The sequence below is a fragment of the Mus musculus genome, chromosome 17, assembly GCF_000001635.26.
Source record: "Mus musculus strain C57BL/6J chromosome 17, GRCm38.p6 C57BL/6J".
In the NCBI taxonomy this organism is placed as follows: domain Eukaryota; kingdom Metazoa; phylum Chordata; class Mammalia; order Rodentia; family Muridae; genus Mus; species Mus musculus.
Genome location: NC_000083.6, coordinates 24,155,795 through 24,181,674, shown reverse-complemented (window position 1 = coordinate 24,181,674; position 25,880 = coordinate 24,155,795). Strand labels below are relative to the sequence as shown.

Genomic DNA, 25,880 nt, shown 5'->3' with positions numbered 1-25,880 from the left:
CAGTCCTTGTTGACTACCAGTAGTAGACATCTCAGTTAAGCAAAGGAAAAGGACCTGGGTTGTTTGGGGTAGAGATAGAAACTAAGGGCTAGCAAGCAAGCGTTAGGTAGGGAGTCAGACCTAGATAAATGTGTGCTTCTAGAGGAACCTCTGTAGTTCGAGGGATCTCTCTCCTGCGATTACTATTTAGCAGACCCTTCAAGGACAAAAACGATGGGGTATCTAGGGAAGGGTGGTTGTTGGAGCAGAAAGACATCTGTTCCCCTGCACATCCCACAGGGGGAGGAGGTGGTCAAGCACTCTACGTTGATGGGGACCTGAATCGAGGGCGCACTGGACACTGTGACACATTCAACAACCAGCCCCTCTGCTCTGAGAACTTCCTCATCGCAGCTGTGGAGGCTTGGGGCTTCCAAGACCCTGACACCGAATGACGGGCCCGCACTGATGGTGACAGCCACATTGTGGGGTGATGGGACAGAGGCCCGGCTGCCTCTTCAGGGAGCAGGGAGTGAGTGAGACGTCACCCCCAGAAAGTGGAAAGGTTTGCTGTGCAGTGGGGCTGTTAGTCTCTCACGCCAGGCCTGGCCCTGGCTTGGACTTAGGTTAGGATTCCTGAGCCCTCCTGCTTCTGAGCTCTTGAACCCTCAGCCCTGTCTAGCATCTCTGTAAGAGACACCCTCTGCCCTCACCCAGGGCCCTGGCTCTGCCAGGTGTCCTGTACCCACAATTGCCAAGGCTACATTTCCATGCCCCTGAGCCTCAGCCCCTTATAAGAAAAGGGCAAATGAATCTTCTTGCCAAATGTGGGCCCATGGTGCCCCCCTGCTGGTGCTTTGACCCTGCAGCTCCTCTGAGGTTCCCCTCAGAGGGGTACATTTGCTGCTGTAGTGTAGGGTAGGATTGGGAAGGGCAGGGTCTGTGAGTTCTGCAGCTCCCCCTAGTCTAGAGATGGAATGAGGGCTGGAGAACTGTCTTTTGTCTTTGTGTTTCTGCAGAGCCTGAAGCTCTTGCTGCGCCTCGCTGCGAGTCCACACCTGAAGGTGGCCTCCGGAGAGACTTTCTTTGACCACCTTGGCCAGTCAGCTCCATTTCCAGAGTTCTTCTCAGAGCTGACTAGACTCTGAGGCCTTTGCCTCTCATCCCTGTGGCCTCCTTGAAGTTCTGTAGTCTTGGTGACTCTTGTACTTGGTTCCTCTGTCACAGTGACTGAGGCCCACCAAGCATGGCATGCTTGTCCCCATCCAGCTTTTTGCCTTCTCCCCAGGCCCTGTGCTCCCCTGGACCCGTTCACACAGCATCTGATTCACCTGTGTGACCTGATCCCTCAGCTGGCACTGTGGCCGACCACGTACTGTATCTTCTGTGTGCTACCCCTGCCCCTATTAAGGCCTTCAGGTCTCTGGATGTCTGTGCTTCCTGAGCCCTGTGCCAGCCTGTGCACATAGGATGCCAGCCTGTGCACATAGGATGCCAGCCTGTGCACATAGGATGCCAGCCTGTACACATAGGATGCCAGCCTGTGCACATAGGATGCCAGCCTGTGCACATAGGATGCCAGCCTGTGCACATAGGATGCCAGCCTGTGCACATAGGATGCCAGCCTGTGCACATAGGATGCCAAGGGAGGTGCTGCTTCTGAGGACTCTCGCAAGCTCCTCTTCCCCGTGACCTCCCTCAGCTGGTCCTGAGGGTCTAGGCGCCACAGAGGAAGAGAGAAGAAGCAGTGGCCCAAATGGCTCTGCTGGGGCCATGGAAGTCGGGATCATAAGGACAGGCGCCTAGCTTCCACATGACTGTCTGGCGTGCTTGAGAGTCAGCATGTGTCAGGCCAGTGCTTGTCTCCACGCTGAGATTCACTTTCGCTGGGGAAGGTCCATCCTTCCCTGTTCCACCAATTCACACCAGCTCTCTGCACGGCCACAGTGGCAGAAGAGGCAGGGCAGAAAGGAGCCTCATGCATCTAGAACTCTGGATTCTGCACAGTGGACAAGTTCCCCCACCATGCTGGCTTCCAGGATGGGTTCGCGTGACTCTATAGAGTGAAGAGGAACCACTGTTGCTCACCTCTACAGAAGGTTATAAGCCTCAATGCCCACTTCCCCTGAGCCCACTGCCGAGGCCTAGACCTCCAACTCTGGTGTTCATTTAACACCATCTTGATTTTTGTTTCTGGCAAGATCTTACTAGTTAACCTAACTGGCCTGGAACTCCCTATGTAGCCCAGGCTAGCCTGGAAATTGCTATGTAGCCTAGGTTAGACTCAAAAATCATGATCTCCCTCAGCCTCCTCATTGCTGGGCTTCTAGGTGTTAGGCCCAGCTGAGCGCTTTGAGTTTGACTGCCTCCGTTCTGAGTCGGGCTCCTGCCAGAAGGCCCCCAGGACGTTCCCAGGCTGAGCTCTTGCCGCTCACCCATGCATTACCACTGAGACTCAGAAGCCTTCAGAAGCAATGACGTTAATTGGGAGTATGTGCGGGGCTCTGCAGGGTTCCAGACTGGTGGTGGACCTTGTGTTCTGTGTGGCCCCCACTGGCAGTCCCAGGGGTCTAGCCCAAGGAGACTGATGGATGCTGAGTCATGATCACATCACAAGCAAAGTTCTTAGCTTTTCTCCCACAACATACCCAGCTCTTTAAATTTAATGTCCTTTTTTTTTCTGACTTTTCTACCAAAAGGTGTGTATTGTTTTCTTTATATTTTTATTCTTATCACTGTTCTTATCTGATACTACTAAGTGTTCTCACTTAGTATTTATTTTATTAATGTTTTCTATTATTTATTAGCTTTTGATGTTAAAAAAAAACCAAGCCAAAATGTGATGGCATTGTATAAGAAGTTATATTTTAGCAGCATTCAAACATTTGTTTTTAAAACAAATACTTAATCCAATTTAAGCCCATTCGTTAAACTAACCAAGTTTGTTAATATATAGCATATGCCGTCGGAGCCTCAGAAGCTCAGTTTATGATTTGCTTTGGTTTAGTTTGTGACAAGAGTGTCAGTTTCATGCAGCTCAGGCTAGCCTTGAACTAACTGTGTAGCTGAAGCTGCCCTTGGATTCATCTTCCTGCTTTCATCCTCTACATATTTGCATTACAGGTGTGTGTGTGTGCCACCATGCCTGGTGATAATCAGCTCATTTTTAAAGTAATTTATGATACAACACTAGGTGTTGGCATTTTAAGAATATATATATATGTATGCATATATGTATACATATGATATGTATATATATATGTATGCATATATGTATACATATGATATATATACATATATACATATACATATATATATATATTGGTTTTTGGTTTTCAAGACAGGGTTTCTCTGTGTAGCTCTGGCTATCCTGGAACAGAATCTATAGACTAGGCTGGCCTCTGACTCACAGATGCATCTGCCTCCTGAGTGCTGGGATTAAAGGTATGTGCCACCACCGTCCATCCTAATTTCTCTATTATTAAACTAAAATTACTATTTAATTTTTCCTATTTTTTATAAGCTGTCTGCTTTTATTTTCCAGTTTTTCAGTGCAGTTTGTTTTAGAGCATTCTGGATTTCAGATCTTTAAATGTCCTTTACCCATTTTCTGAGTTCGTAGAGGTTTTCTGATCTCTTTAAATATTTTATATTTGACAATTTAGGTTTTGTGCCCCCTCCCTTTGAGATGCTGAGGATTGAACCTAAGACCTTATACATTCTAGGCAAGTTCTCTACCACTGAGCCATGCCCTCAGCCCTACATTTATATATTGAACTGATTTTCAGTTTACATCAGAATTGCTGAGATGGAATTTATAGACTCTCATCCACTTGTCTACTATAAACATCAAAAAACAATTGGCCTAGTGGCAGACTCTTAATCCCATTATTCAGAAGGTAGAGGTAGGGGGATCTCAGAGAGTTTGAGGCCATCCTGTTCTATGTAACAGGTTCCAGACCAGCCAGGGCTACATAATAAGACCTTGTCTTAAAAATATATATGTATATGTGTATATACACATACATACATACATACATACATACATACATACATACATACATACATACATGGGCTGGGGATAAAGAGAAGGCTCAGTAATTAGAGCACTGGGCCTTCCAGGGTACCCAAGTTCAGTTTTCAGTATCTATATGATGGCTTACAACTATCTATAACTCAGTTCCTAGGGATCTAAGCCCTTTCTTGGCTTCTGTAGGCACTGTGCCAATGTAGAACACAGACACAGTCAAAACACTCATAAACATAAAATAAAAATGAAGGGAAAGATAAAACAGACATTATTGTGGTGCAGTGCCCCTGACTGTACAGGAATACATGCAGTTTTACAGAGACCTGCTCTCTCATATCTTCACTAAATCTAGAAAGTTACAGATTGTACTAGTTGTTTTGTTTTTAAGTCACTATTGAGGTTGAAGTTCTGTAGCAACTACCTCAGAGAGGGCTAGCTCCTCCATAGCTCTATTCAGGTCTGTGTGACAAAGTTGTTATGTCAAGCATGAGTGCCAAACAGGCTTTACACTTCTTTCCCCACAGTATTTCCATCAGGCTGGAAAGCATATGAAGTGTAAAGGATAATTTTGGTATTAAGATTCGTATCTGGGCCTGGTGTGTGTCTATAATCCCAGCACATGGACGGTAGAGGCAGAAATGTCAAATCATCTTTAGCAACAGAACAAGTTCAAGCTAGCTATGGCTACAAGAGACCTGTCTCAATAAACAAACAAACAGACAAATAAATGGAGTCTTTTATGACTTCCCTTGTTACATCAATCTTTGATTGTGCTGTAGGTGTTAGATGCAGTGTCTCATGGCTACGTTGTTACAGACAAATGATACTTGTTTGAAGGCTTGGTCATTTATTGATCTGCATGGAAATTGTGAATACTGTATGTAGGACTAAGGAAGCAGCCAGTGGACACATGGATAGGCTAATCTGTGACATGTCAGGAACCAACCACAACAAAAGGAAGGCATCCATTGGTGTGCTGCTTGTCTGCTCTGCAGTTGCTGCCTAGCCTATTTTCCTATGTGAAGAGACCAGAGCACCTCTGCTGTGCATTATACCACCACATTGGAGATGCGCTCAGGAGCTTATATGCTGAACTCGATGGCTCATAAGAGCACTGGCTGAGTGGTGCCTTAGTTCCAGTACTCAAGAGCCAAAGGCTGGTGGGTCTCTGAGTTCAAGGTCAGCCTGGTCTACAGAGTGAGTTCCAGGATAGCTAGGGCTAAACAGAGAAACCTTGTCTCTGGGAGTAGGGTGGGGGAGCATTGTCTGCTTGTCTGGATAATCCCGGTTTGATTTCCAACACCTAAATTGTGGTTCACAACCATCTGTTACTCCAGTTCCAGGGGATCTGACACCCTGTTCTGGGCTATTTGAACACTGCATGCAAGTGGTGTACAGACGTACATGCAGGCAAAACACAATAAACATAAAATTGAAATATAGGTTTAAGCCGGGCATGGTGGCACACGCCTTTAGTCCCAGCACTCGGGAGGCAGAGGCGGCAGGCGGATTTCTGAGTTCGAGGCCAGCCTGGTCTACAAAGTGAGTTCCAGGACAGCCAGGGCTATACAGAGAAACCCTGTCTCAAAACAACAACAACAACAAACAAAGAAGAAAGATTTAAAAAAAGTTTGTAAGCTGAAGGCCTAAGGAGAAGTTCCAAAGCATAATTTTGCCTTTTAAACCTTGTAGTTATGGATTTTGACAAATGGCCACCAATTAGAGGAGTCACACTGCACTGTCATCTCAGCGCTCAGGAGACTGAGGCAGGAAGATTGCAAGCATGGGGCTGGTCTGACCTAACAGGGAGTTTTAGGCTGGCCTAGCTTACATAAAGACCTTATCTTTTAAAAAAGAAATAGGGGGCTGGAGAGATGGCTCAGTGGTTAAGAGCACTGACTCCTCTTCCAGAGGTCCTGAGTTCAATTCCCAGCAACCACATGGTGGCTCACAACCATCTGTAATGAGACCTGACGCCCTCTTCTGGTGTGTCTGAAGACAGTACAGTGTACTACACTGTATACTAAATAAATAAATCTTTAAAAAAAAAAAGAAACAGAAAACAATGTGGTCCCCAGCTGACCATCGGAGTGTCTGGATGAGTAGCCAGCATACTCGTGCTTACAAAGCAAAAGTGTGGACTTGCAGCAATATACAACTTTGTGATGTGAAAATAAGTGATTTGGTTAGTGTTAGTATGTTTCCTAAATAAAGTTAGTATCTGTTGAAGAGGTATCTTTGTACATCTGTGTCATGAGAGTACAGGGTGGGAGGCTCGTCACACCTTTCTCGCAGGATATACTGTTTACCTCTTGAGAAGGAATAGACCAAGGATCGATCAAGTAGAGCTAAAGCGACGAGGCTGCACAGAGGCAAGTATAGCCTCTGCTGGATTTGCACTGCCAGCCACAGCTTCCTGACCTTGCTTTTCTGCCTTTTGGTCCTCACAACTCGTCATTTGGAGTAAATGGAGAAGGACCACTGTCAGGAATCGTCATCACATATCTCCAGTCATCTTGGTTCCTGTGAAACAAAACTCAGTATCAAAAGGCAAACTCCCATCTCTCATGCAAAAGGAGACTGTTTTACTCGGACATTTGTATAAGTTAATAGTGACATCTTTCCTAATGCCTTGTATACCTCTTTAAATACTGTTTTACTTTCTTGCTTGAAACAGAGTGTCCTAGAGTACCCAGGCTGTCCTTTAACTCACTCTGTAGCCCAGACAGACCTTGAACCAATAGCCCATCCAAGTAGGGGAGATTATAGGCCTATACAACCAGGCCTAGCAGAACATTTTCCTTTGAACTCTACACAAATGCCAACTACCCTGCCTGGTTCCTCCCTGTAAGACTTGTGGGCTCTGTACCTGCAACTCCTCTGGGACCCCACTTGCTTCTCCATGAAACAGCGGCAGCCAACTTCTCTAGTTCTCATCCCCAGATTGGCCACAAGGGTAAATATGGCCTGTGGTCTGCTCCTTTGCTGTCTCCTAGTACAAGGGCTTTGCTGTGTTGCAGGTTACTTCAGAGGATGCTGGGAGGCCTAACCCAGTTTGTGAAGTGCTTGTCTACTAGGCCAGCAGAGACTTGACCCTAGGACTACACTAGCATTGCTCCAGTGAGCACTGGTTTTCTGCAGTTCTTCACAGGAATCCAGAACCGCTGTTTGTAGGCTGTTTACTACTGCTCAAACACCTTCTGGTGGAAGACTGGGCTCTGGTGTAGCTCCTAAAACACTGCTGCTTTCCTGCCCTCCACCCTCCGGGGCACGAGTGCTGGACATTGCAGAATAAACAGCTGCTGCACTGCTGGTTTGGTACAGGGCATCTCCAAGGTTTGTCCTGCACTGCCAGCATTCCCTAAACTTGCTCTTTCCTCTTACTGTCAGTGCTCAGGACCATCCTGTGACTGGCACTGAGTCATGGACAAACACAAGGAGCACACCTGTGAGCTCAGGACTTGGGAGTTAAGAGGCCAGAGGATCAGGAGTTCAAGGCCAGCCTAGGCTACATTAAGCCTCCCACACATGTACACAAAGAAGAAAACTGGGTTGCATCTTTTTCCTGTTTTAAACATTTTCATCTTTTTTTCTTTTCTTTTTTGTTTTTCAAGACAGGGTTTCTTTGTATAGCCCTGGCTGTCCTGAACTCACTCTGTTGACCAGGCTGGCCTTGAACTCAGGGATCCATCTGTCTTTACTACCATGCATGGAATTAAAGGCATGCGCCACCACACCCTGCAACCTTTTCATCTTTTAAGACTTAATTTAGGGATCAGCTTTTTCTGGGTCCTCATGACGGAGCCCCAGATCCTCCTTCTGGGCACACATCCCTTTATCTAGCAAACCCATTTCTGGCTTCCTTTGGGAGATTTGTCCAGGGTCGCGTGTGCTCCCACAACAGGCTCCCAGCTCAGCATTGCTTTCCTGATAGTGTGTTCCCACTACCAAGTGGAGAAACATAGGGTCAAAGACAGATTGGGGTTTATTCAACACCTGACAACCAGCTTCCAGAGCCAAGGTTACAGTAAACTAATCTCCTATGCCCCCTAGTGGCAGAGCTGCCTCACTGCCTGCCTGTTTATCTTCAGCGTTAAGAACCAATCACTCTTGCACTCTTGAAGTTTGGAATTTTTGCTAGAAGGAAGGGTTTCTCTGTCTCTAGAACCATTGCCTTGTAAATATGTATCTAGTGTCTCTCTTGTGGTCTGATACATAGAAACAGTGTAGATTTGCAAACCATGTGATATTCAAACTTATCGAGGAGCCCAAGCAGAGCAAGACAGATTCTGTGTTTATTGGACTTTATTAGTTTTTATTTTATTTTAGACAAGGTCTCCATATGTAGCTTTGGCTCTCCTGGAACTTGCAATGTAGACCAGGCTGACCTTGAACTCCTAGAGATCCTTTTACTTCTGAGTCCTGAGTGCTAAGGCTAAAGAGTGTGCCACCACGAGCAGCAGGGGTTTTTATTTCTGTGGGTGATCACCTGCACATATGCCCGTGTGCCATGGGACCAGAGGATGGCGTTAGACTCCCTATAACAAGTTACAAGACAGCCATGAGCTGTCATATGGATACTGGGACTAAAACCCAGGTCTTCTTCAAGGGCAGCAAGTGCTCTTAACCGTTGAGCCTTCTCTCCAGCCCTCCCTGTTGTTATTTCTTTGATCCGTAGTCTATAGGTATTTATTTCTGGTGCTAAGAATTAAATCCAGGACCCTATGCACGCTGCTAAACACACACTCTACAGTGCCACCCTTATGTCTGTATAGCCCAGGCTAGCCTCAAGATTTCCCATCCTGTTCAGCCTCTTAAACACTGGGATTACAGATGTCCACTGCCATACATGGCTCAACTAGTTTTTAGTTTAATTTTTTTTTTTTTTAAAGAACAAGCTGCCGCCGGGCAGTGGTGGTGCATGCCTTTAATCCCAGCACTTGGGAGGCAGAGGCAGGTGGATTTCTGAGTTCGAGGCCAGCCTGGTCTACAAAGTGAGTTCCAGGACAGCCAGGGCTACACAGAGAAACCCTGTCTTGAAAAACCAAAAAAAAAAAAAGAACAAGCTGCCTTTGATCATGTTCCATTTTTCAGAATAGTACCGTTACCTATGCTATTTAATGTTTCCACCAGCCATGTCTGGGCCACACGTGGTTCTATCTCACCCAGGTTCCTCTCTCTCCACCCCCATGCCTTTGTGGTGGGTTGGAAGGAGGCTGCTGCAGGGCTTTTCCTGGGTCACACGGTTCTTGATGTTCCTGTAAAGGCTACTGCTTCTCCCTCCCTGTCTACTTCCCTTCCCCCTCCCCTTGTTCCTCCCATTTTTTCTCTTTTCTTTTGTCTCACCCCCTTTTTTTTTGTTGTTGTTGTTTGGAGACAGTACAATGTAGCCCAGGTTGGCCTCGAACTTAACAGTCTTTCTGCCTCAGAGCCCATGGTGCTGAGGTGACAGCTGTGTACTCTCAAGCCTGGTCTTTCCTTCTTGGGAATAGCTTCCCTGGTCTTTCCAGTTTACGGCTGTTTGGGATGTTAAGAAGTGTCTGAACTTCTCTGCCTCCTCTCTAGGACCTTTGGAAAGTGCCATCGGCTGTTTAAGGAGCCCAGCTTCCATCTCTGTCCCTTTCCTTATGGGTCTCTGATGTGCATTTCCAAGCCCCTCCCTCTCTGTGTCTGGAAATCCCCACTGACAGTGACAGGCCAGAACTCATGACCTATGATTTCATGCCAAGGGGGAAGTAACAGTAAAGGAGAAGGCAGGGATGCACTCTTGTGGTTTCTTTCCTAGAGTCCACTCAGAGTAGAGGCCCTGCACAGTGCCTGGAAGATCTGGGTGGGAGGTTTGAAATGGAACGAAGTGAGAGATGGTGGCTCACCTGGTAGTTCAGCCACTAGCGCGGGCCCTAGACCAGAATTGTAATTCCTTCATTTGTTAGCTGGTGACTGGAGGAAGGCTCTTAGTCTTCCTAGGTTTGTCTCACTAACCAGTGACTAAGAGTAGGCATGACAATAACCTCAAATGCCTCAGCATAGGCCCTGACATATAGTTAGGTGCTTAGCTCTGTTACTAGGGTGGCCAGATCTGGGCACCCTACTGGATGTCTGAAAAAAAAAAAAAGTCACAACAACCTTCGATGCAAGGGCCAGAGGGGGACACTTAGGGGAGGGAGAGGAGAAACATGGGGGATGTCAGGAGGACTTCCTGTGGGAAAATGGGTTCTGAGTAGTAAGTAAGGAGACCTGGGAACTGGTGCTGGAGGATAGCAGACAGCAAAGGGAAGCGCACCAAGAAGGACCTACCTAGCACATGATTAAGCAGCAAAGAATTGTGGGATATTAAGTGCTGAATAGAAAACAAACCAAGGGCCGGGCATGGTAATCCCAGCACTTGGGAGGCAGAGGCAGGCGGATTTCTGAGTTCCAGGCGAGCCTGGTCTACACACAGAAACCCTGTCTCGAAAAACCAAAAACCAAAACCACCACCACCACCACCAACAACAACAACAAAAAACCCATGGGGACTAAAGCAAGGTTCTGTGGTTAAGAACACTCACTGCTCTTGTAGAGGACTTCTGTCCAATTCCCAGCACCTACCTGGCATCTCACAGGCATTACTAACTCTAGCTCTAGGGGATCTGACGAGCTCTTCTGACTTCTTCAGGCTCTAGGCACACAGGAGAAAGAGAGGGGGAGAGGGAGGAAGCACTGGAGATAGCAGTACCGAGGCCCTGTGTGCTGGCTTAGAAAGGAAGTGTGACCTTGGCAAGGGCAAGGAGTTGGAGAGAGACAGGGTGAAGGCGTGGGGGCAAGAGTGAAGATTCCTCTTTTCAAAAGTCAGAATGGAGCAAGAGAGGGTGGAGGAAGGGCTAAAGCTGCTCTCAGTAACGTCCTCTCTGAAACAAGACAAAGGCTCTTCTACGGGCCAGTTTAAAGGGTGGTAGACTGGATTCAGCCAAGGTGGGAAGGGGACACAGGGAGTTTTCTGCTGTGAAATGTAGGACTGAGAAGGTAGCAGGATGGGAAGGTGTCTCTATTGCCTGCATGGAGAAGTTGAGGTATTAGCATTGAGACCACTTGGAGAACCCACTGGTCTTAGAATGTGACCTTGAGTTTCAAGGGAGGTCTAGGCTAGGTCGTGGCTGCTCAGGAGGGAAGGGTAAAGGAAACTAGGCAGCCTGAGTTGATAGGTAGAAGGAAGGCAGGCAGCTGGGGTGCGTAAGCTGCTACAAGGGTATCTGGAGGGCAGAGGTAGCCTTAGCCACTCCATTGCTGGGGAAACCAGTCCTCCATCAGTGGTCTAGAAAGGAGGCCTGGCACAGGTAGGCCTTGCATGGGTGCTAGAAGGGCAATCAGGTCTTTCTGAGACTTTCAGAAATCTGGGTTACCTTTCACAGGTGTCAATGCTGAAAGCCCATCAAGCAGGGTGCTTTTAACCCCCTGCACTCAAGAGGCAGACAAGACGGAACTGGTCTACATGGCAAATTCCAGCTTAACCAGAACTTCACAGTGAAACCCCGTTTCAAAAATAAAGTAGAAAAATAAATAGAAAAACAGCCATGCCTACGTCTTTGTGGGCAGACAGCTATACAAGAGGGGGTCAGGTGAGGGACCCACAACCACCACCGGAATTAAAGGGAATACGGTGGGCCTGAATCTGCAGGAGCCTAGGTATGGAAGAAGGTGACTACAGAACACCTAGGGCTGTTGCACTTTAAAGCCCGGAGAGGTGGGGCGTGGTATTCCTGGGGGTTGGCGGAGACAGCGAAGCCCAACACGAGGGATTTCTTCTGTTATAAGTTCTGTAGTGCTGCTAGATGTCACTACTTTAACCTGAGTCTTATGCAGCAGGAGTGCCTGAGGTCCGTGAGCAGTGAACACAGGGAAAACGAACACGGGTACTCGAACACCGGTGAGTTCTGCGCAGCCGCAGTGAAGGTGGGCTAGCGTTCGCTCCACCCTGTATGCTAATATGAGCGCTACGGCTCCGCCCCGGGGGACCGATGATCCCAAAACCCGTAGGGTTCGAGAAGACGACTGCGTGGAGCCGCGGGCCAGCGAAGACCCAGGCAAGGCTGAGCGTTGGGCCCCGGGCCCCGAGGACTGGTGCCAGGGCCCATAAATTGTCCAAGGGCTGCCGGCGAGCCTGGAGCCTCGCTCCCCCACCGGCGCAAAGTGGTACAGCCCGTGGGGGCGGGGACAGATCATGTGACGCGAGCGCGGCCGCCATCTTGCTTTGCGGTGCTGGTATTTAGAGCGCAGCGCCTGACTGGCGGGGTCGCCTTCCCATCCGCTGCCTCGACGATCTTCGCTTGCCTCCTCGCTCGCTGTCCCGTTGTCCTAGCTCGCCGCCGCCCGCTGAGCTTGTCTTTTCCCTGCTTGCAGACATGGCTGACATCAAGAACAACCCCGAATATTCTTCGTTTTTCGGTGTCATGGGCGCCTCGTCCGCCATGGTCTTCAGCGGTGAGCATCGCTGCAGGAGGAGCAGGGGATGCCGAAGCGATGCGGGACTCTAGACCGCTGCTCACTGGGGGTTGGGCGTGACGTCACTCTGACGTCATTCCCAGCTATGTGGGTGTCGGGCCTTACGGGCGCAGGTTTGGGGGGGTGGTGGGGACTGATGGATTTGTGGAGCACGGGGCTTGATCCGGCTGCGGGTCTTATCAGCCCGCCTCCTGTGCCTCGCTTCTGTGGGGGTGGGGCGGCAGTGTGGCTGCCATCTTAGTCCTGGGAAGTAGGAATGAGGGTGGGGTGGGGGGCGCGGGGGGCGGCGCGCGATGCTGTGCCCCCTCGCATTCTGCAGGCAGGTGTGACATCACATCTTGAAAGGCGCCAGTCCGTAGGCGGGGGCAGGCCCAGGACGGGAGTCCCTGGCCTCTTGGCTGGAGGGAGCCTGGGTCCCCGCTAAGGTTCACAAGCCCTGCTTTTATGGCGGCCCAGCTGCCCGGGGTCAGGTGGGTCTCTACCCTGGGTGAGGCAGGTGTTTCCGGTTGAGGCTTGTCTCGGTTTCCCAATAGTTCAGTCATCGGTGTGGGTTGGTTAGGAAAACTGGACTGAGGGGTTGGTCCTGGGAACCTGCAAGGACTCCGGTTAGAGCTTATGGAAGTGGGTTTGGCCTAGGTAGGAGCACTTTAGTGGATGGCTGCTGGGGATCTGGGCTTTGAGGTGGGTGGGAGGGCGGCATTAGAGTGCCTGCATTTACACGATTACATCTTTGATCTTCAGCCCTGGACCTAATGAATGGATGAGTGAATGAATGACCTTCCTCTTCTAGGGGGGTGAGGGGCTGGAACTGGGCGACGCTTCCGTGCCCAGAAAAGGAAAAGCCTAGCAAGGTTCTTGATGGCATCTTGCTTTTGAAGTTGGGCCTTGACAATTCTTCAGTGTCAAATTTTAGTGAAAATTGGCCTTCCTGGGAGAAAAGCTTTGGGCCAGACCCAAGAATGTGGGATTGAGGGAGGTAAGTCACAGCCCCTGGCCGGGGACTGGTCTGGCCTGGGCCTCCCCTGGAAGGTCTGGTCTTTGGCTTAACTGACCTCGCCCTGCCCCACCCTACCTGGCAAATGGAGAGGCTGGTTCTCTGTGCAGGTACTTGGTGAGTTTGGACTCCAAACAGTGTCTGTTGACTGTAAACACCTGTAGGGTGCAGATTGGGGTAGAGGGTTGTCTGTCAGTGGTGACCTCCCCTGCCTGGACCTGTCAGGTGCTGCTGAGAGAGCCCTGCTGTACCCACAGCATTAGAGTAAGTGGTCATTTGTGGTGGGAGATGTGGCCTGGACTTCTCCTTCCCTCCTCTCCCACCACGACTCTTCTCCCCACACTTCAGGTCTCCTTAGAGAAAGCTGCCAAGCATGTTTTTCTGCTCTTTGCACCCAGAATAATGTGTCCATAGGTTCCCCTGTTTTAGCCACCTATGATTAATTTTTGTCACTCATTCATAAATTAATCCAGCAAATCTTTCTTGAGTCCATACTGTTTCCCAGATAGTGGAGGAGTCTCAGGGAACACAGCAATATATCCCTGACCATGTGGGTGTCATGCTCTGGTTGTCACGATGGCTCCTGCAACTCCAAATTTCTCCACAGTTCTTTTTCTGCACCCAGCTTCTAGGATCTCTTGTATGAAGACCTTGCATGTGCTAAAGCTGGCCAACAGGTGTGTCTGCACTATTGCAAGCTGACCTCGGCTTTCCTTGTCTGATCCTTCACACCAGCGTCTCACAGTCCTGTGGGGGTTAGCCTCTTACTTGTCCAGCTGAATCACCTTCTGACTTCTTTTTTTTCCTTTTAGGCATGCTATTCTGTACAATGTCTTGTCCTCCCATTACGTAAAGAAATCCTTCCAGCCTCTGATGTTGCTGCTGGGAGAATTCCAAGCTTCGTCTCAGTGACTGACCCTTGGTCTCCCTTGGACTTAACTAACCAAGTTTTCAGACCATTGTTCTTTAACGCATCCTTGAGGCCTCCGTTTCATGCTAACAATCTAACTTCCCTTTTTTTCCCTTATGACAAATATCCTGTTCTTTCCTCATCATGTTCTCCATGAAACTGCCAGTTACTTCTTTTCTGTATTTTCTGTGACTTCCTCCCTGTATTTGTTGATTTCCTGGAAGTGCCTCCAGACCATGCTGTATTAAATTAGCATTCTCAGCAGGTCTCCCTTCTGCAGCCTATCATGCTTGCTCTTCTGGGTAGCTGCTACTGTCTGGGCCTGGGCTAAATTTTTTTCCTCCTTTTGCCCTGATCTCCGACAGTGTCCCTGTTTTCCATCCTCTATCTTCTTGTCACCCATCCTCAGCTCCATGATCTATACTTTGGGGAAGGACCTGACTCACTCACCTTTCTTGGAGTATCACCTTTTGGGGTACAGAGTTGTGTTGAGATCTCACCTTTAAAGTACTGCACGGCAACCTGTATTCTTGGTGTTTTCAAGCATGCCTCAGAAGTGTGAGCCCTTGGAACACACACTTTCTGTACTACGTGATACAGCTCAGCATGGACTTGGCTTTCAGTAGGGCCCAAGAAATGCACTGTGACCAGAATGGCTCCAGGAACTATCTCTTGAAGTGGACTCAGGGATTGAAGATGCAGATCTTTGTTGGACAGTGTCTGGGCCTCTAAGAATCTGTAGAAAAGACAAGCTGTCTGTTCTGCCTCCAGTTGATCTCCCCTAGTCCTCCAGTTGATCTCCCCGAGTCCTCCAGTTGATCTCCCCGAGTCCTCCAGTTGATCTCCCCTAGTCCTCCAGTTGATCTCCCCTAGTCCTCCAGTTGATCTCCCCGAGTCCTCCAGTTGATCTCCCCGAGTCCTCCAGCTGATCTCCCCTAGTCCTCCAGTTGATCTCCCCTAGTCCTCCAGTTGATCTCCCCGAGTCCTCCAGTTGATCTCCCCTAGTCCTCCAGTTGATCTCCCCGAGTCCTCCAGTTGATCTCCCCGAGTCCTCCAGTTGATCTCCCCGAGTCCTCCAGTTGATCTCCCCGAGTCCTCCAGTTGATCTCCCCGAGTCCTCCAGTTGATCTCCCCGAGTCCTCCAGTTGATCTCCCCTAGTCCTCCAGTTGATCTCCCCTAGTCCTCCAGTTGATCTCCCCTAGTCCTCCAGTTGATCTCCCCTAGTCCTCCAGTTGATCTCCCCTAGTCCTCCAGCTGATCTCCCCTAGTCCTCCAGTTGATCTCCCCGAGTCCTCCAGTTGATCTCCCCTAGTCCTCCAGTTGATCTCCCCTAGTCCTGTCGTGCATGGGTCTGAATGTGCTGTCAGGAACCTTGCCCTTTGGTTTGCCTCTGCTGCTCACTTTACCACCTTCCCGTATACTTGGTTGGTTTCTGTGATCTGTTTTTAGACCCTCCTCCCCTCACCATAGCTCCCCTAGGCCTTTTCTCTTTCCTTGCTGAATATGTTGTTGTGTTGGGTCACTGTCTTCTTGCTGTTCCTGAGCTCTGAGAAGGCAGAGGTCTCTGACTCTTTCCCTACTCAGTGATGGGCACACAGTAGACATCTTGTGGTTCCGTGAGATCCATAAGTCATATAGAGGAGGGGCTGGAGCTGTTCATGTCTCTTTTACCTCTGGCCCATGTTGTTTTCTGTGTATTGGGTTATGCACAACTTCCCCCACAATGGCCATGGGTGCCCTGGGCAAAGATTTTGGAGGCTCCAGTGTCAGCCATATTAGTAGCTCAATATTTCTTATAGGGTCTGAGGACAAGTGGCAGAAATGAGAAGAATTGGAGTTCAAGACCTGAAGATAGGAGAGGGAAACAAAGTCCGGAAGGGTAGCAGTCTCTCTTGGAGAGGTTGAAGTGGGGGGGCAGTACCAGAAGAAACAGATATAACTCTGTTGTCCTGTCTGGGAAGGCTTGAAGGCCCCACTGTAGGCAGACTCTAGGCAGGAACTGATTGACACTGGAGTGGCCTCTGGGCAGCTGACATGTAGCTCTTATGCTGGAAGTGCCTGGAGCTTAGGGTGTGGGACAGGGATTGCCAGAGTCTCGAGCAAGGCTCTCCTTGGCCCAGCCGCCTCTTCCACGTGACTATGTTGCCAGAGATCACAAGCTAGGGAAGGGGAGTGCTAGGGAACAAAGTCTGGTTTCACAGCAAACGAGCCCCCATGACCACAGGAAGAACTGCAGGCGGAAGTAGAGCAGGAGGTTGGAGGTATGGCTCTGCTAGTGGGAAGAGAAGTGGCTGCTGCTCTTGCTTGGCTGCCCGCCTCAGTTCTTGTAATGGGTGGGAACCTGGGGAGCAGAATGGAAAAAGCTGCTCTGGGCTCACTTACTCTCTCCTCCCACAGCCATGGGAGCCGCCTATGGCACAGCCAAGAGTGGCACTGGCATCGCAGCCATGTCAGTCATGAGGCCAGAGCTGATCATGAAGTCCATCATCCCAGTGGTTATGGCTGGGATCATCGCCATCTACGGCCTGGTGGTGGCAGTACTTATCGCTAACTCCCTGACTGATGGCATCACCCTCTACAGGTGAGTGCTGGGCCTTTCCTCCCAGGTGAAGTGCTTCATTGTCCTGTGGACAGGCAGATTGCTGACAACCTGTGTCTCTTCTCTCCCCAGGAGTTTTCTTCAACTGGGTGCTGGCCTGAGTGTGGGGCTGAGTGGCCTGGCTGCTGGCTTTGCCATTGGCATCGTCGGAGATGCTGGTGTTCGGGGCACTGCCCAGCAGCCTCGACTGTTCGTGGGCATGATCCTGATCCTCATCTTTGCGGAGGTGCTTGGCCTCTACGGTCTCATCGTGGCCCTAATCCTCTCCACAAAGTAGTCCTTTTCCACCATCAGTCACAGGATAGGATGTAAAGATCACCCCTCCTCATTCCAGAACGAACAGCCTGACACATGCACGGGCAGCTGCCCCTCAGTAGTTGGTCTTGTAAATGTGCAGTGTCCTAGTGCCCATTGTCTGTCGCCCCCGCCTTGCCCCTACTGCACCGTGCTGTGGACATACGGGCCCACTCATCTCCCACCCAGGCCCCTGACCAGTGACGAAGTCAGCCTCTGGTTACCCCACCCATCGCCCTAGAGTGCTCCTGTGTATAAGAATGAACTAGAGTTGTCATTTTTCTCTTCACTGGATGTTTATTTATAAAAGATTTGACCTATTCATGCGTCTGTGGAGCAGCTCCTGTCTCCCAACTATATAGTAATCATTAGTAGACTGTTGCCTTGTGGGGTTCCTGTTGCTGAGACTCCTTGGATGGAGCCACCCTTCCCCCTGCCCTGAACAGCCAGGGTGGAGGATAGAGTGCTACTGCTCCTCAGAGCTGGCTCCCAGCTGTGTCCAATAAAAGTTCTCGGATGTGACTGGCTTGTGTTCTGGCGCTTCTGTGGGCGGGCCTGGCAGGGTTTGTCATCATGTGGTCGCCACCACGTGAGCACCGCGGCCACGTGACAGCCCCTTCAGCTGAGAGTCACGTGATGCGACCTGGCCCCGCTTCCGATTACGGCTGCTCCGGGCTCTGCCGGCTTGCGCCCAAAGCTTGCTGGGTTCGGCGCGACTCACGATGCGTAGCGGGCAGTGCGCAGCGGGGGCCCCGGTGCTCCAGTTCACCAACTGCCGCATCCTGCGTGGCGGCACGCTCCTCAGGTCTGGGCTGCATGGTGCAGGCTTAGGCTGGGTATAGAGCTGATGATACGCCAGTGCGGGGTGCAGAGATGGGGATAGTGTAGGGCATAAGCCCTGAAAGGGGCAGGAATGTGGAGGGCGGGACTATCGTGGGTGTGTGGCCGGGACCAAGAAGAATAGTGGGTGCAGGGACAAGCTGGGTGCGAGATAGAACTAGGGTTTGGTTCCAGGGCCTGGTGGTGATCCAAGTGCCTACTACTCTGCCCTCAGGGAGGATCTGTGGGTGCGCGGGGGCCGAATCCTGGACCCAGAAAAGCTGTTTTTTGAGGAGAGGCGTGTGGCTGATGAGCAGCGGGACTGCGGAGGCCGCATCCTGGCGCCTGGCTTTATCGATGTGCAGATCAACGGTGCGGCCTGGCTCGGGCCAGGGAACCCAGGGCAGGAGCTCCGAGCACTGTGCTACCCCCCTTGTTTTCTGTGGCCACAGGTGGATTTGGTGTTGACTTCTCCAAGGCTACGGAGGACGTGGGTTCGGGGGTCGCCCTAGTGGCCCGGAGGCTCCTGTCCCACGGTGTCACCTCCTTCTGTCCCACCCTGGTCACCTCCCCACCAGAGGTTTATCACAAGGTGAGATGAGGCCGTTCTACCCCTGAGCAAAGGGGCCCTCAGGAAAGGACCACTTCCTTCACCCGAATCTGGGCTTCCTGGACTTGGGTCCGAGGGGGATCCGCCTCACTTTCAGTTGGGTTCTGCCTGGTCTCTGCAACTGCCAGTGCGGTTGTCCTCACGTTTCCTGCCCCGGTTCTCATCTGCCACGCCCTCCCAACGCCCTGTAGGCAGCCTCTGGGTCTCCTGAACTAAGGTCGCCTGGAATTCTGCCACAGCCATTGTCTCTTGTCTAGCTCTTCCTCCCTAACCTGCTTATGCTGTGTGACTCACATGAAAAAGCCTTTCAGAAAGAGCTGCTGTTGCTGTGGACTGGCTTCTGTCCTCACCCTTCCACCTTCTATCTTAGCAGGAGGTCTGTTGTCTTGTTCCAAATTTCATGTAAGGTTCTCCCACAGTTTTCCCGGTTTTTGTTTGTTTGTTTGTTTTTTCGAGACAGGGTTTCTCTGTATAGACCTTGCTGTCCTGGAACTCACTTTGTAGACCAGGCTGGCCTCAAACTCAGAAATCTGCCTGCCTCTGCCTCCCGAGTGCTGGGATTAAAGGCGTGTGCCACCACGCCAGGCTAGTTTTCCCAGTTTTAAGGAAGCTTGTTTAGGTTGCTGTCTTCATGTGTTCTCTGCGGGTTTATCCCTTAGACCTGAACTCTTGCTTTAAAAACGTGGTATTCTCTTATGCAACACAGTTGACGAATTTAGTAAATGAATGCTGTTATCCATACTCGAATGGATTTTCTCTGTTCCTGTTGTCAATCGCCGCAGCCAGTTTTTCTTCCAGGACAGGATCAGGGAGTGTGTGGTTGCCCGTGGCTTCCTTTCTGGTTGTGTAGACACAGAAGCAGAGGAGGGAACTGTGGGTATTGAGTGTGGGCTGTGCCCTGGGCTGCATAGGCGTCACTCTGGCCCCTTGACTTGCCACCCTTGGAAGACTCAAGACAACCTTACTTCTGAGTCTCAGTTTCATTAAATGGAGAGTGAGAACAGTCAGTGGGTGGTTGACAATGTCAAGCATTCCTTGAATGTCAACAAGGGATGTCTTTCTGGAACTCTCCCACAGTGCTCCACGGTTACAAGGGCAACCTATGGTCCTACTGCAGAAAGGTACTTGGTTCTCCCAGCTGATCTCTGGCAAAACCCAGAGTCGTCTATCAAGGTGACAGGTGTCAGGATGTGCCCCCTACTACCATTCCCTTGCTAAGCTAAGCTGCTTCTCTTTCCCCTCAGGCACATTCCAGCAGCTATAAGTGTGCCAGGTCCTCCTGGGCGCTTCCCGGAAGGCCTTGCTCCTGTGAGCCCTGCCCCCACGCCCCTTCTCCACCGCTGTGTTTTCCTCATGCAGCAGGCTCAACTGGCAAGGTGCAAGGCTGGGGTTCTCCCTTAGTAGGAATAGTCCTAAGGTTTTTCACCCTGGTGCCCCACTGTAGTCCAGCTACCTCACAGACTCTCAGAAAACACTTTTAGACTAAAGGCCTTGGGAAGCAGGTAGGAGGTGATGGCTGAGACTGGGCAGCCTTGAGTTTAAAAACGAAATACCCCGTTGCATTAGACATCAGGAGACCTACCCTCAAACACCCTCCCTACTATGTCTCCTAATTCCTCCAGGGCCCTTCTCACTGAGGGGCTTGCTCACTTGCCCAGCTACTACTTGGGTATCTTCATCAAGATCCGGTTCATTGAAACCACCTGCTCTTTCTCTAAGATTTACTCTTCTAGCCTATGCTTCAGACATAGACAGATCTGATGGCTTCAGATGATTTTCTGCTTCAGATCTGTTAGCTGATGAAGGTCAGGCACCTCAGACAGGATGTCTGCCACCCTGCCCACCCCTGATTCATCATTACCTTCCTCTCCAGCCTCATTTATCTCGTTTCTGCTGCATGCTCTCACTTTGCCTTTCAAAGTGCTCTTCTAGAAAATTGTGTGTATGTGAGTGTGTGAGTGAGTGTGTGTGTGAGCACGAAAACCTATGTGGGCCTGCATGCATGCAGTGCATGGTATGCAAGCAGATGTCAAGACAACTTGTGGGCATCATAGCTCTCCTTCCATCCTTTGGATCCTGAGAATTAAACTCAGGTCATGAGATAGCTTGTTGGCAAGTGCGTTTTACCCACTCAGCCATTTTGCCTGGTGTTTGTTTGTTTGTTTGTTTGTTTTTTAATTTGCTTTGAGTCAAGGTCTCAAAGAGTCCAGATTGTTTTTGTAATTGAGGCTGGCCCTTTGTCTCAGCCTCTCACATAATATCATGCCTGGCTCTTTGCTTGGTTTTTAAGATACTAAGTCATCTGGTGGTGGCGGCTGCTGCTGCTTCTTTGAAGATTAATCATTTTTAATTCTATGTAGGTTTGTATGTCTGCATGTGAATATGTGAGTACTGAGAACTGAATCCAGTCCTCTGCGTCAGAGTAGTACATGCTCTTAAGCACTCAGCCATCCTTTTAGCCTTGTCTTTATTCTCTGTCTGTCTGTCTGTCTGTCTGTTTGTTTGTTTTTGAGATAGGGTCTCTTTGGGTAGCCCTGGCTATCCTGGAACTCACTGTACAGACCAGGCTGCCCTAGAACCACAGAGGCCAGCTTGTCTCTACCTTCTGAGTGCTGAGATTAAGGGCCTGTGCCACCACTCCTAGCTATACCTTTGTTTTCCTGATCCACGGTTTGGATTAGAGGTGAAGGTAAGAAAATGTGTGTTTGGGGCTGGCAAACAGCTAAGAACACTTGCTCTTGCAAAGGACTCAGCTTTGGTTCCCAACACCCATATCATGTGGCTCATAACTGCCTGTAACTCCAGTTTCAGGGAATTTGCCACTCCCTCTGGTTCTACAGGAACCAGGCAAGCACGTGGCTTTACAAACATATGCAAGCACTCGTAAACTAAACTTTCGCCGGGCGTGGTGGTGCACACCTTTAATCCAGCACTTGGGAGGCAGAGGCAGGTGGATTTCTGAGTTCAAGTCCAGCCTGGTCTACAGAGTGAGTTTCAGGACAGCCAGGGCTACACAGAGAAACCCTGTCTTGAAAAAACAAAACAAAACAACAAAAAAAAAACACCCTAAACTTTCGTCTATGGTGCTGAGGGATTGCACTCAGGGCCTTGTACATGCTAAATAGGTGCTCTACCAGTGCAGTAAGTCTCCAAGCCCCAAACTACTAGGATCCAGTGACCTGCACCCTTTTTATTTTGGGAGAGCGTCTTGCTTTACTGTAGACTGATCTCTAACTCCTGGGTTCAGACGATCTCCTGTATGGGGACAACAGATGCACTCCACTACACAAAGCTTCTCTAGAGTTAAAAGCAGTGCTGTGCCTCCTATCTTTCGAGACAGGGTTTCTCTGTATAGCCCTGGCTGTCCTGGAACTCACTCTGTAGACCAGGCTGGCCTCAAACTCAGAAATCCGCCTGCCTCTGCTGGGATTAAAGGAGTGCACCACCACGCCCGGCTCAGCTTGCTTTCTTATAGAACCCAAGACAAGCAGCCCAGAGATGGTCCCACACACAAGGGGCCCTTCCCCCTTGATCATTAATTGAGAAAAATGCCTTACAGCTGGATCTCAGGAGGCATTTCCTCAACTGAAGCTCCTTTTCTTGTGATAAATCCAGCTTGTATCAAGTTGACACACAAAACCAACCAGTACAGAGGGTGTCGCCTGAGGGTCTGAAAGGAGGGTTATGATTATACTGGGCCATCTCCAAGGGCCAAGTAGGTGCTGCTAACTCTTTCCTAAGGCTGTGGCCATCCTGATCAGAGTGGGCTGGGCTGCGGTGCTAAGCCCTATCCCATCTGCACTGAGTTCCTTCCAGCCCTCTGCTTCTGCCCTGTCTTCCTCCTGCTCCCCAACCCGCCCATCCTGCCCTGTCTTCCTCATACCCCCCCCCCATCCCCCGATCCTGGCTTCCTTATTCTGCAGCTTAGGGAGGCTGTAGTAATTTTTTTTTCAAGAGTTTGGCATCTATATTCTAGCTGTTTGGCCAAAGCCACTTTGAAGGCTAGAACAGTTTAGAGCAGTCCTTCTGCTTCTGTGGCCTGGGAATGCTTTTACCTTCCGGCCCTTGTGGTAGGTCATCAAGTAGTCCTGGTTGTCAGGTCTTCCTGCACCTGAGCACTGGGGGAGGAGGGCCTTCATCTTCAGCTCCTGTGGGGAAGGCCAGTCGGGCTGGGCTGGGTCAGATGAGGATCTGACCTTGTTGGGCTGTGGCTTCTGGGTGCTGGGCTGTGGGGACAGGGCTTTAACAGCTGGTTCCCCCCAGGTCCTTCCTCAGATCCCTGTGAAGAGTGGAGGTCCCCATGGGGCAGGGGTCCTCGGTGAGTGGTTAACTCCTTTCAAAATGCCCAGTTGGGAAGGGAGGGCAGGTTTGAGGGACTGGGGTGGGGCTGCTAGGTGGGAGTGCCTGCTAGAACTACCTCTGTCCCTTCCCTCAGGGGTGCACTTGGAGGGCCCATTCATCAGCCGGGAAAAGCGGGGTGCACACCCCGAGGCCTACCTCCGCTCCTTTGAAGCCAATGCTTTTCATGATGTGTTGGCCACATATGGGCCCCTGGACAACGTCTGCATTGTGACACTTGCCCCTGAACTAGACCGGAGCCATGAAGTGATCCAGGCACTGACAGCCCAAGGCATCCGTGTGTCTCTAGGTAAGAGGCCTCTCTTTGGGGTTGTCTGCTCACGGTGTTCCTGCTGCTGCAGAAACTGATCTCAGGTCCCCACGCAGGGCACTCAGTGGCCGACCTGCGGGCTGCAGAAGTGGCAGTGCAGAGTGGGGCCACCTTCATCACTCACCTCTTCAATGCCATGTTGCCTGTGAGTGTCACACCTACTCCTGGGAGGAAGGGGACTCAGTGGCCACTGTTGTCACTCAGTTATTCCCTCTGCCCTGCTCAGTTCCACCACCGTGACCCAGGCATAGTAGGGCTTCTGACCAGTGACCAGCTGCCCCCAGGCCACTGCATCTTCTATGGGATGATTGCTGATGGCATACACACCAACCCTGCAGCTCTGCGCATTGCTCACCGGGCCCATCCCCAGGGTGAGTAGCTGGGCAGGGTAGGGCAGGTAGGATAACAGCTGGCCAGGTCCTGAGCCACCTTCTCCCCCAGGGCTGGTGCTGGTCACTGATGCTGTCCCTGCCCTGGGCTTGGGCAATGGCCGCCATACACTGGGACAGCAGGAGGTGGAGGTAGATGGGCTAATAGCGTACATTGCAGGTGAGTGACTCCTGTATCCATATATGTATAGTCACTTGGCTCCTCCCTGGAGTGGGAGCAGAACTTGGGTATGCCCTGTTTGTCCACTGGGGTGCCAGTCCCACAGCAACTCTCTCTTCCAATTCTGGCTCTCTGCTTCCAAGGCACCAAGACACTGGGTGGCAGCATAGCCCCCATGGATGTGTGCGTCCGGCATTTCCTGCAGGCTACAGGTCAGTTGGCTGGTGTTCCTGGGTGTCTGAGGGTAGAGGCTGTATCTGGAGGAAGCTAGAAGGGAGGCAGGGAAATTGGAGCCCTGTGCTGACATCTTCTAACTACCTGGAACCTGGGAGATGGGGAGGTGTGACTTCTCGAAGATTGAAATGACCGTGCTCATTCCCAAGTAGAGCTCAGGCTACGGAGGAATGGCGAGCAGCCAGTCATTGGAGCCAGGGTGGTGAACAGCGTGAAGCTGTGCCCTCGTGCAGCAGCAGGATCACATTGCTCATGGAAAGGCCAAGGACTAGACCTGTGGGATAATGGCAATCTGCAGGGGCAGTATGGACAGGGTGGAATGAAACTGGCTTCCTGGGACTTTGAGCAGGTTCTGCAGGGACTTCCCAGATACCTGGCAGCATCTCAAGGTTGAGTGTCACTCTGAATGTGGGCAACGTCAGGGTCGCATTTAGAGAAAATAGGCTGGGGATGGCCTGGCAAGAAGTGATACAGGAAGGGGAATGTGGTCACTGGGCTTCGGGGTAGGCCTTGCTAAGAATACAGGGTCCCATTTGGCCTTGGTTGGCCCAGGTATGGCTTTTTTATTAGAAGTAGGCGAGAGGGTCTATGATCATACAATACTGAATACACCCTAACTGATGCCCCATGTCTAGTCTGTTGAAAGTATAGGTTCCCTTCAGGGCTGGAGAAGGGAGGGATGAGCAATGTCTCCTCCGGCTAAGGGGCGTTAGGGACCATCCTAAGCTGCTGCATAATCCTGGGCCATTCCCAAGCCTAGTCCCTAAAAGCTGAAACTTGGACTTGCTCGTGGGAAGGGTTGTGGATGCTCACCATGGTGTGTTCCTGAGCAGGCTGTAGTGTGGAGTCGGCCCTGGAAGCTGCCTCCCTCCACCCTGCCCAGATGCTGGGGCTGGAGAAGACCAAGGGGAGCCTGGACTTTGGTGCTGATGCAGGTGAGTTCCCATGCAGGGGCTGAGTCTGGGGCTGCTCCCAGCACAGACAACTTATAGTTGGTTCTCTCCTACCATGTGAGTCCCAGGGTTCAAACTAAGTCAGGCTTGGAGGCAAACCATACCTCCCCATCTCCTTTACCGACTCAGTCATCTGCTGACTGGCCCTTACTGTTTTGTTTGTTTTGTTTTTGAGATGGGGTCTTATTATATAGCCCTGACGAGCCTGCAGTCCTGCCTTGTAGGATCACAAGCATGTGCTACGACACTTGCTTTTGGCCTGGCTTTCTGGCATATAACATCAGGCCATGTGAGGGTTACAGGGACCCTCACTGTGCCAAGTTGATACTCTTGCTTCCAGCTCCCCCACCAGTCCAGATTACATTCCTAGACGGCCTCAGTTTTCTTCCTGGGCTGAGTTATGAATGACCCCGCAGTAGGGTATGGACCATTCCACCGTCTCCTCTCATCCTCTGGTTCTGCCGCAGACTTTGTGGTGCTCGACGACACTCTCCATGTCCAGGCCACTTACATCTCTGGTGAATTGGTGTGGCAGGCAGAGGAAGCTGGGCCGTGACTGAGGGTCTTGGCTGGAAAGGACACTTGGAGAGGCCAGGCAGTCCACGGAGCTGGTCTCCAGGGAGCAAGCTGAGAGCCCTGCCCTATGTCTAAAACAGAACCTCAGTCATCACTCCTGGAGGGGAGGCAGTGGCTTGGATAAATACAGACAGTGGGACTTGCCTTGTCTGCGTCATGCTTTGAGCTATGCTTGTGTTCAG

The 25,880-nt window shown here is 50.7% G+C and overlaps 3 protein-coding genes across 15 annotated transcripts in view; all 3 read left to right on the top strand.

The window, feature by feature from the left end:
* The window catches only part of Tbc1d24 (TBC1 domain family, member 24), a 30,132-nt gene extending 23,888 nt beyond the window's left edge, over nucleotides 1-6,244 (top strand). For 5 of the 8 annotated variants that reach the window (NM_001163850.1, NM_001163847.1, NM_173186.4 and 2 more), the window contains one exon: nucleotides 280-6,244. In NM_001163850.1, the coding sequence (NP_001157322.1) occupies nucleotides 280-434 (155 nt within the window). In that variant the 3' untranslated portion in view covers nucleotides 435-6,244. The remainder of the gene's footprint in view (nucleotides 1-279) is intronic. The other 3 variants (NM_001163849.1, NM_001163851.1, NM_001163848.1) reach the window with 1 other exon arrangement.
* Nucleotides 6,245-11,996: 5,752 nt separating this feature from the next.
* Atp6v0c (ATPase, H+ transporting, lysosomal V0 subunit C) lies at nucleotides 11,997-17,810 on the top strand. 6 transcript variants are annotated; one of them, NM_001361532.1, is made up of 4 exons: nucleotides 11,997-12,072; nucleotides 12,389-12,469; nucleotides 16,793-16,976; nucleotides 17,067-17,810. In NM_001361532.1, exons 2-4 carry the CDS (start codon nucleotides 12,391-12,393, stop codon nucleotides 17,269-17,271), a joined length of 468 nt encoding a protein of 155 aa, NP_001348461.1. In that variant the 5' UTR covers nucleotides 11,997-12,072; nucleotides 12,389-12,390; the 3' UTR covers nucleotides 17,272-17,810. The 6 variants fall into 6 exon arrangements, with proteins under 6 accessions (NP_001348461.1, NP_001348460.1, NP_001348462.1 ...); NM_001361531.1 differs by having other exon boundaries at nucleotides 11,997-12,181; NM_001361534.1 differs by lacking the exon at nucleotides 11,997-12,072 and adding an exon at nucleotides 14,092-14,161 and having other exon boundaries at nucleotides 12,225-12,469.
* Nucleotides 17,811-17,941: 131 nt separating this feature from the next.
* Nucleotides 17,942-25,842, top strand: Amdhd2 (amidohydrolase domain containing 2). Its single transcript, NM_172935.4, has 11 exons — nucleotides 17,942-18,093; nucleotides 18,343-18,479; nucleotides 18,560-18,699; nucleotides 22,981-23,035; nucleotides 23,153-23,365; nucleotides 23,443-23,531; nucleotides 23,613-23,757; nucleotides 23,828-23,935; nucleotides 24,079-24,147; nucleotides 25,003-25,104; nucleotides 25,590-25,842. Exons 1-11 carry the CDS (start codon nucleotides 18,011-18,013, stop codon nucleotides 25,676-25,678), a joined length of 1,230 nt encoding a protein of 409 aa, NP_766523.2. The 5' UTR covers nucleotides 17,942-18,010; the 3' UTR covers nucleotides 25,679-25,842.
* Nucleotides 25,843-25,880: the final 38 nt, after the last annotated feature.